This window comes from Microtus ochrogaster, chromosome 16 (assembly GCF_000317375.1).
Source record: "Microtus ochrogaster isolate Prairie Vole_2 chromosome 16, MicOch1.0, whole genome shotgun sequence".
NCBI lineage: Eukaryota > Metazoa > Chordata > Mammalia > Rodentia > Cricetidae > Microtus > Microtus ochrogaster.
Window position 1 is genome coordinate 19,002,787 of NC_022018.1, and position 10,882 is coordinate 19,013,668.

Genomic DNA, 10,882 nt, shown 5'->3' on the forward strand with positions numbered 1-10,882 from the left:
CAATGGCTATTACTACATCCCTAGCCCACCAATGGCTATCACTACATCCCTAGCCCATCAATGGCTATCACTACATCCCTAGCCCATCAATGGCTATCACTACATCCCTAGCCCATCAATGGCTATCACTACATCCCTAGTCCACCAATGGCTATCACTCATGAAGCTGTTATTTTATGCACACAGGTATGCATGTGCATATGTAGGTACAGCACATATGCATGTGTGTAAGTGCATGCAGCTGCGCACACCCGTGGACCAGAAGAGAGCATCGTCACTCTATCATATCATCTATCACACTCAGCTCTATTTCTCTGGGGCAAGGTCTCTTCCTAAACCTGAAGCTTTTGTTTGGAGTTAGGCTGGCAGCCAGCAAATCCTAGTGATCCTCCTGTCTCTGCCCCATCGCATGGAGGTTACAGGTACGATGAGACTATACTTGACTTGTTACAGGGGTGCTAGGATTCAAACTCAGGTCCTCATGGTTGTACAAGAAGCACTCTGGCCCGCTGGGCCATCTTTCTATCTCCTTGCTTTGCCATTTTATAGTACCTATATTTGTAATACACCAAATGCTTTTCCCCTTTTACTAGGTTCCTATTCCTACTTTAAAAAAAAACAAAACACTTTAACATCCCTGATCATAGTTCTAATTCACTTTAGGCTGTTTTTAAACACAGTCCTCTGTTTCAATCTCAGTACCCACTGTTTCAGCAAATCTAAACAGTCTATGTGCATGTTAGACATAATGCAGATTCTAACACTGTCTATTAAAATTTACTTCTGATTTCATTTTGTGTGGAACCCTTTTTAGTGTGACTTTCATTGATTTGCGAGCCTGTTTCATATTGGGGCTTTTTCTTCTTTGCAGGTCATCTACAAATCTCCCTCTCTACTATGAAAGATGCTTTTCTGCCTTCCCAGCTTTAGCTGTAAAAGGGAGAATTGTTTTCCTTTCTTTAAAAAAAATGGTGATGGCACACACCTTTAATCCCAGCACTCGGGAGGCAGAGGCAGGTGGATTTCTGAGTTCAAGGCAGCCTGATCTATAGAGCAAGTTGTAAGACAGGAAAGAAAGAGGGAAGGAGGGAGGGAAGGAAGGAGGAAAAGAAAGAGACAGAGACAGAGGGAGAGAGAGAAAGAGAGAGAACATGCTGTGTGTATGTGTGTGTATGGTATTGTATGCAAGGGTACAAGTGCACAGGCAGAAGCCAGAGCATGATATCAAGTGACTTCTTCCTACTCTCTGCCTTACTGTCCTGAGACAGGCAAACAGGAACACATGATGGCCATGCTGGTTGGCTGATCAGCGAGACCTTAGACTCTGCCTATTTCCTCCCCCAGTAATGCTGGAGGTGCTAGGCACATACAGCCCCACCTGGGTTTTTTGTTTTCTTTTTTTAAAGACAGGGTTTCTTTGTATTAGTCCAGGCTGTACTGAAACTCACTCTGTAGACAAGGCTGGCCTCAAACTCACAGATATCCGCCAGCCTCTGTCTCCTGAGTGCTGGGATTAAAGGCATGTGCCACCACCGTCACCACCACCCAGTCCCACCCAGCCTTTTTATATGGTTGGTGGGTATTTAAACTCTGGCCTCCAGATTTGCAAAGCAAGCACTATTGCCCACAGAACCATTTATATACTTTCAAAATTATCCATAAAAAACACTAAATGTGATATTGTATGCAGTAGCAAAAATTGTATGCACCCTAAATACCTGCCAACAGCAGGCCTGGTTACATTCTTGAAAACAAATACTGATTAACTTGCTAGTGATTAAATACGCTGTAGCAGCACATGCCGTGCCAGCTCTGATGCAATGAAGTAGAACGATCTCCAAGATAAATATAAAACGGAGCATGTTTAATAAAGTCATCTATGTGCATACAAACATCCATATGTACATCCTCTCTGGAGGAAAGCTCTACTGCTCAGGAGACCTGAGAGGGAATACAGCTGGTGAAGGTTTTGCCTACAGTAGTCAGCGTATCTTCGTGTTTTATTATGTACCAGCACTAATGGCTTGCTGAAAGAAAAATATCTGAAAAGAAAGCCAATGTTTCTTCAGGACACTCTTGTTTCTAAATATTATTTTTTAAAGATGTTAACAAAGAAAATATTTTATGGAAAACAAAGTAGAAAATACATGATTGAAAATTGTTCTAAATCATTTTATCAGTTCTAATGGAATAAGTTTTCATTTACTTCAATCAGATAAACATGTAAGAATATTAAAGATTTCATACTTACCGAACCTTTTTCCCATTTTCAGTAATTTTTGTCACATTTAACAATCCATATTTCTCCTGACCCTATGAACAAAATGATACTTTTAATGTAGCATTCATATAGACAATAATGTTCAAATTGTAATAATCAATGGAATCCAAATGGTCTTGTAGTTCCAACCTTAAAAGAGCATCATTTTATAACACACCTTTTATTAGTGCTTTAATCATCTTCACATTTTTCTCACATTATTTTCAGTAATTTATAATTAAGGACTATTTATTTATTTACTTTGACAAAGGGCTCCTGCGGCCCATGCTGGCCTAGAACTTGCTATAAACTCAAGCCTAGCCTTGAATACCTGCCCTCCTTCCTCTACCATTCATAGACATGCCCAACCATATCTGGCAAAATACATTTTTCTCCTAAGTCACAGCAGCCATCAGATACTTCGTTAGCAATTAAGAGTTTCACAAATAAACAAAAGAAAAAAAGCTTACATCTTCCTGTTCAAAGAATGTGATGTAATGTTATGATGATAAATAGTACAAAATTAACATATTAAAAATAACGTACTAATCTTGTTAGAACATAATAGTGACTAGGCAGAACAAATTAAGTGACTGACAAATTACTCAAAAGAACCTAGTTTGCTACACAGAGTTTAATGTGATACAAAGAAATGACAATATGAGCTTCATTAACCGTATTACCATGTGGTCTGGACACTGAAAACACTCATGTTTAAAAAGAAAGAGTGACACAAAGTTTATCACTAACCATCGCTAGTCAATGTTACCTTAAAAGTCTTGCAGATAAAAATGAAGTAATACTTTCTTATCATATTAGTTTCCTACATGAATGGGATTAATCTAAAGGAGTTGGTGGCTGTTATAATTATCAATATTCCAAATAATATGCACATGAGACAATAAGCAATTATAACTCAACTGAAACACATAAACAAAGAAATTAAATTTTTTTTAAAAAAATAGTTGTTTTATTTCTAATTCTGCATATGCATGTGTATCTGTTTGTGGGTATGTACACACACAAGTGCAGGTGTCAGATCCCTTGGTGCTGGAATCACAGACACTGTGAGCTGCCTGGTATGAGTACTGGGAACCAAACTCAGATCCTCTGCAAGAGCAGCAAGCAATCCTAACAACCGAACCATCTCTCCAGACCCAAAATTTATTTCTATTCAACTGATTCCTTGGAAAATTCTCTCTAGGTACTTGAATAAAAAAATAAAACTTTTTTGTATGGTAAATAAACATAATATTGAGTATCTTCTAATGTTTACAAGATGTTTGAAAATTTGCTTGCATCTCTAGCTGAAAATTTGTTAACTCCTATTTTTGATATATTGCAAACTTGGAAATAATGTATTCATAATTTTACCGCAATCATTTTTAAAAGAATATTTCTGTTTGATCTCAGATATGCAAATTTGATAAGAATCCTCTTGCCTTTCAACAAAAAATGTCAACGGCACAATTTTAAGTATGCACAAGATATATTGCATAAATGCAATTTTAAACATGTGTAAGATATTACATAAGAGCCTTCTGCGTTTACTGTCCTTTCATCAGATATAGGAAGAAATTTTCCAAAGAAAGAGAGTGACATTAATCCCTCTGAAAGGGCCACTCTAATGTAGACCGACAGGAGTGAGACGCTGCGGTATTATTTTTAAAGCCACAGCTGAAATAGCTCAAAAGCAGCGGCAGCAGCAGGACAGGGGCATAGGTATCTAAACAAAGAGGAAAAGTGGATCAACAGCAGGAGAGACAGGCAGTGTACATACAGGAATGATAAAAAACAAAACTCAGGGATTATTACCAGAGTCAATGGGTGGATGAACCTGACTAGAAACAAACAAACCAGCAAAAAGCTGCATTTATTCAGGCTCTGTTCAAAAGGAGTGAGAGCTTTCACCCAATTTCCACAGGGAGCAAGACAAAGTCCTGATGCTCTAAGTAGTAAGCCCTCTCATTTGAATATAAAAGAACAAAACTTGCTACATCCAAATGTTTAGAAAGTACCCCAAACCAATGGCTTCCTAAAGGAGCTGACCCCTGAACTAGATGGAAACAGAAGGTTTAAAAAAAAAAAAAAAGAGCACATCCCAGAATCCTCTAATTACATAGCAAGGTAGACAAATGGCGAGAAGGGAGGCACTAAGAGTTGATGGTATGGCTGGGAATCAGCTGCACCCACATACTGATACTCTAAGAAAAGCCAAAGGTCTGAGCTTGACCTAGACAGTGAGAGAGAGGCTAAACTCGAGAAGACACACACAGGACAATGAGGGGACAGGATGACACACAGGGGAAATGGAGGATACTAGGGAAAGTACCAAGTTTAAACAGCTAGGTAGGCACCAGAATCAGTTTCAATGATAGAAAACATTCTAAATCTGTACCTTCATTTCCACTAAACTTCTACAATAAGATTTTAACTCACATAGAGGGAGGGGGAAACAGCTTTGTAGTTCCTAGATATGAATGGTGGGGCAGGCAGAGGCCTTGAAAGTAGACACCGGGAAGAGAGGTCAAAGGGTAACGGTCTTAGTGGGAGGCAAAAAAGCAGAAAAGGCACACGGGGAAGGAACACACCCGCAACACGGTGTTTGTGTGGGAACAGTGGGCCTAGCAGAATCAACACAGCTGTTCTGCCTTAACGGAAAGCATTGAAACAGAAGACACACTGGTGAGACAGTTCCTATGGAAGCCATCAGAGGGCACCCTGCACCCAGGACAGTTTAATGGATGTCAAATAGGGAAAAAATTGGTAAACCAGTGCTTTGAAACTGTATGCAGATTTACAAGCTCATGTTTCCACAATTACTAAGAAATTCCTTTTTATTAAAGTATCGTCTATGAGGCGGTTTCTGTGAACTGTCTACTGCCTATATGTAAAAACAGGTTTAAAGAGAATGCTGCTTTTCCAGCTCATCATTCTCTTAGCTTACTTAGTACTAATTTTTAAAAGAGAAAGTATATACAAAATGATGGGAACCACAAAGATAAGAAAACAACAATTAAAAAACATGCATGTATTTCCATAACATATAAATGAGGAAAATGGAAAACAAAGGTCAGGAAGTACCAGGAAGAAGTGAGGCACATGTGGAAATCCAGGCCTGCACAGAATCTGAACTCTGTAAATATAAGTCTGACATAATTTCATCAAATAAAAGTTTGTCGTTTTAAAATGTCAAAGTTGCATTTATTAATTCATCAAGTATTTGCTGAGCAGTAACTGTGTGACTGTGCAGTAAGAATGAGTACCCTTGGCTCTGCCAATAGCGCTCCTAGGTGGGGAAGACAGCCAGTGACAGCTGACCACAGAGGTGCCAGTACTGCTCTTGGCTTTATGAAATCAGTAAACAGAACTCATGCTATGAAGAGTATCACAGGGAAACCTCACCTAGCCTCGGGGATTGGCCTACATTCTCTGAGGAAGTCAAGTTTGAACTTCATCCCAGTGAATATGCACAGGCTATGAGGCAGAGTGCAGGGCAGTCTCAGTGAGGGAGGAAGGGTTGAGAGAGTAACCAGTGTTATGCAGTACGGGAGGAGGACACAGGAAGCGTGAGCTAGGGACACAGCAGAAGCCCAAGAGTGTAGTCTTGCTATCCTGCCCTTAAAAATGTCAAATGTCCCCAATAAGGGACAGCAGTGCAGGCCAAGAGCAGATGAGTGTGACAGGAAAGCAGGAGAGTGTGAAGACTTAGCATCTCCAGCGTTCCCTGGCCACATCAACAAGGCCTTCCATATTACAGAGCAGCAGGGGCAGTCAAGCTGCTGGGAAGGAAGAGCGTACGTCTTACCTTTAGACTCCTGGCCTGGGAAAGAAAGAAGTGTAATTGTAATATTCTCTGGAAAATTTCTGTTGTTGCTGTTTGTTTTTTGAGACAGAATTTCTCTGTATAGCCCTGGCTCTCCTGGAATTCACTCTGTAGACCAGGCTGGCCTTGAACTCACAGAGATCCACCTGCCTCTGCCTTCCAAACACCAGGATTAAATGCATGTGCCACCATTACCAGGCTTGGAAATTTTTATTTTTAAAAACCAAGTATAAATTTGTCACTTAGAATTATGACATATAAACTAATACCATATTTTGCATAAAAGGGACTTTAAAACAACTTAAAATTTGACTCTTAAAACTGTTTTAATTGTATTTTTTCTAAAAGGCTAATAAATTTTAATAAAGGCACAAAATGACTTCAACATTATATTTTTAAAAAGTTAATTTACTGAAGTGATTGAAAAGACTAGGCTATTTATTTTTTCTAATATACTAACTGGATCTTGATGCTTTGATGAGGTAGGAGAAGACTCATTTTCAGGTAAGCAGAGTTTTGTGGTAGTTGGAGACTCCTATAAGAAATAAGTAATGAAAAACGTTACTCTATTTTAAACATATCTGTTTCTCCCCGTGTTCACAGTGGGAGAGCTTAGCAAGGCAAACAAAGGAAACCGTTTGCTTGTTACTGTATTTCAGCTCTAAAAGTAGGATGGCATGTTTTTATAGCAACTATGTTGACTAAAATAGTCCATCACTGTTAATTAATCCTATTTAAAATTTTACACTAGTCACCATATAACATGTTATTAGTATGATAGACATGATTATTGAGGGCTATGCTAGAAACATTCACAAGAATTACATGTAATTGACAAAATAGAATTTTTAGTCTAAAGTAATGAGAAAATAAATTGTTAACCGTATTTCAAGGAATTTATAGTTACTATTCAATAATTATATATAAAGATAAAAATAGAAATCTAACATTTAAAGGTAAGTGATGCGCTGGGGGATGCTTTCATGTTTAAGCTTAAAAGAATATCCTAAGAGCAAATGAGCAAGGGGTCCTATAAACAGCCTGTCTGGTCAAGACTAAAAGATAGTATTTCTTATGAAGGATTAAAACTAAAAAGGTTTTTTTGGGGGGGGAGGGGGAGCAACACTTCTATTTAAAATTTCTCCATTCTCCTAGATGCTTTGAATAATTTGAATAAGTGAGTACCAGGACCTTTTACTAATTTCCAACCCAACTACACAATGCCTTTAAATATTCATCTCCACATCTGTTCATCCTGATGTCTACACTCAGGAAACTTGAAGACTCTGCCAAGAAGCCTAGGAATGCAAGTAACAATGCAAACCTGATCTCAACACTAATTCACTTGAAGACATCTTCAGTTTATATTTACAGGAACATAGAAAGGACAATCTTACAACCAAACAATCAAAGCTAATACCACTGATACCACTGATAGATGAAAAATCCTATTCACAAACTCCAGAAAAGCAAACTAGACCATCCAAATTTCAGTTCAACCTCATTTGAGTAATTTTTCTGACTTCAGTAATATGACTTCTTTGTGTATTATAACAGCCTGAAAAAGTAAAAATTTAATGATCTTCAAACTATAAAGCAATTAAACAAAAACAATATAGGTTCACCAGACATAAAATCCCAAATAAGAGCAGTAATGACTATGTAATTCTAACTATAGTAAAGAAGCAAGTGCCCGTTTCTGTACCTCTGTAAGTACATATATATATACACACATCTTCCACATTTATGAACAGTTTTAGTAAGAACCATACATAATCAGAAACAAGGAAATCCACTCGGATGTAATACCCACATCCCACAACAACTTCCTTCAAGGTTATCTGGCTTCTGAACTAGAATCCATGTTGACACAAAACACTGGTTTTATTCAGTTTGTTATATATACCCACTATGTATAAGCTTGTTCCAGTGCAGTCACTTTTTCATAACCTCAAAGACTGCCCTATTTTAAGAAGGCATATTTAGGTGATAAAAAGAAATGGAAATATTTACTTGATGAAGCAATTAGCTGTGAATCTATTTCAAAGGGCAAACTGAAAGAGAGAGATTTCTACTAAAAATAAGTAAACGTCTGTTCTCAGGACAGTCACATTGCTGCTGCCTGAAGGCAATTAGATGAAAAAAGGACGTGAAGTAATACTTGGTGAAGGTGACTTCAAGGCTCAGATTAAAACTGAATCTCACAGAAATGGGTGTGCATGTGTGTACACTCACTCTTGAATATAACAGGATATTTGAAAAAAGAAACTCGAAGTATACCTCACCAAAATAGTTTTATTTTCACTTGAAGAGGTAGTGGAGGTAGTCCAACAATGGCTTTTGCCAAAGAGTTTTCTATACCTAGAAATATAATTCAATTTCTGGAGTTGATTATACTTACCATTAAACACCTCTAAGAAATATGACTTGCCTAGGCTAATCTCAATACTAATAGATTTTCAAATGTATCTTTAATAACATGATTCTAAAACGTCATTCATTCAGTGTGTCTTCTAGACTTCTAAATTTAGTTATAAAATATTCTTGAAAACAAAACCCAGAATTTGGTCTAATTTCATTATTGTTCTGTAAGTCAATATCATAAACATAGAAAGTGTGTACACCACTTTAAAAATCTACCTTGTTTTATATACAAAGACTAATTTAGACTCAATTATACTAACAAAACATCTTATTTTGAACTAAATAAAATCAATTGTTTATAAAAGTATTTAAGACTAAAAGTAGCCAAACATGAGGGAACATACAAACGAAGTTCATTTTAACCAGAGACGGTGGTGTGCACGCTGGAGACGAAGACAGAAGGGTCGCTATGGTGCCTTGAATGAGAACGGCCCTCGTGTGCTGTGTGCTTATATATTTGAATGCTTGGTCCCCAGTAGGTGGAAGTGTTTGGGAAAGATCAGGAGGTGTGGCCTCACTGGAGGAAGCATGTTAGTACCTTGTAGGTCCCTCCTCGCTCCCTCCCCCCAGTCCCCACTTTGTGCTTGTGGTTCAGTTATAATTCTCAGCTACTGCTCCAGCAACATGCCTGCCTCCTTACTGTCATGTTCCCCAGCATGATGATCATGAAATATAGCTCTCTTAATTGTGAGTCCTTAAATTAAATACTTTCTTTTATAAGATTACCTCCATCATGGTGTCTCTTTACAGCAATACAGAAGTTACTAAAATAAGTTCCAAGTTACTAAAAGTAAGTTTCTCTACAGAGAAAGATCCTATCTCACAAGAAACAAAAGGAGCAAAAGCGGGAAAAACCTGTTAATTATGCTACAAGAGAAAAGTGATGATGGCTTTAAAGAAAAGGAATGACAATGTTCATCTTCTAACAGGGTATGACTAATGTTCTGCAGAGGCACAGTAAATGTCCACCATGCCCTGAAAGGAAACCATACTGTTTAGAATGTAACTCAAGAAGTTTAAGAACCACCATTTCTGAAATCTGAATCAAAATTCATCCCCTATGCACCCATACACTGAGACAATGGGGATGTTCTATCGGGAACTCACCAAGGCCAGCTGGCCTGGGTCTGAAAAAGCCTGGGATAAAACCGGACTCGCTGAACATAGTGGATAATGAGGACTGCTGAGAAGTCAAGAACAATGGCAATGGGTTTTTGATTCTACTGCACGTGCTGGCTTTGGGGGGGCCTGGGCAGTTTGGATGTTCACCTTACTAGACCTGGATGGAGGTGGGTGGTCCTTGGACTTCCCACAGGGCAGGGAACCCTGATTGCTCTTTGGGCTGATGAGGGAGAGGGACTTGATTGGGGGAGGAGGAGGGAAATGGGAGGTGGTGGTGGGGAAGAGACAGAAATCTTTAATAAATAAATTAATTAATTAAAAAGAAAATTCATCCCCTATTAGAAACAAAGAACATCACTCCTCAGCTTGATAAAAGCAATTCTGTGTGAGAAAATAAAGTAACAAGGCTGGAATTCCAGCCTTTCCTGGGACAGGGAAAATGAAATCTTTACTATAGAACCTTCTTGGAGATCAAAGACAGCAAAAGTGACTTTAAAATTGAGTAAGAGTGTATGTGTACGTACAGTGTAATGTATGATTATGTACATACTATAGTATGAGTATATATACTCATTATACTCATACACACACACACACATATATATATATATACACACACACACGCACACTAGCTCAAACATGTCAAGTTAGACACCAGTAAGTCCCAAACAAAATCTGAGAAAAGTATAAGACCCAAACCAGTACATAATAAACTGATGCTAAATACAAACGCATGTCATTTAGTTAAGAAGAAAGTATTTTCACAGTGCATGAAGAAAAAAACAAGAACTTGCATGCAGGAATTAAATGACTATCGAGTGCTCTTCCCTGAACAGGATATCTATACTACCCCGCAAGGCTCAGGGAACGTCAGGGAGAGAGGACAGAGGATGGGGAGAAGTGCTATGAAACTTCTGGATATGAAGTGGTTGTTGCAACCATAAACTCAAAGCAACAGCAAGTGCCTTCATAAGGCCTTACTTGACAAGACTAGGCTTCTCACCATTCCAACATACATAGTGAGGAACTCATGAGGTTTCACCCCTCACTGAGAGACTATGGGAAGTTAATGGCTGGAGATAGGGAGGTATTATTGTCCTAAGACAGCCACTTATAAGTAAGTTGCCCTTGCCCAAGTAAGTATCACCCAAGCCATTTTGAAAGCAGGCTATAAAAGCAAAGAAATGAAAATAGGGAGATTTTTTTGAGAAGAGGTTCAGTGGGAACAGTACAAGAAAGGCTAGCGGGGG

The 10,882-nt window shown here is 38.3% G+C and overlaps 1 protein-coding gene across 4 annotated transcripts in view; it reads right to left on the reverse strand.

Moving 5' to 3' along the window:
- The window catches only part of Arhgap12 (Rho GTPase activating protein 12), a 96,133-nt gene that overhangs the window by 22,423 nt on the left and 62,828 nt on the right, over positions 1-10,882 (reverse strand). For 2 of the 4 annotated variants that reach the window (XM_013349000.2, XM_005354810.2), the window contains 2 exons: positions 6,547-6,621; positions 2,252-2,313 (listed from right to left, as the gene is read on the reverse strand). In XM_013349000.2, coding sequence (XP_013204454.1) covers positions 2,252-2,313; positions 6,547-6,621 — 137 coding nt within the window. The remainder of the gene's footprint in view (positions 1-2,251; positions 2,314-6,546; positions 6,622-10,882) is intronic. The other 2 variants (XM_013348999.2, XM_026782990.1) reach the window with 1 other exon arrangement.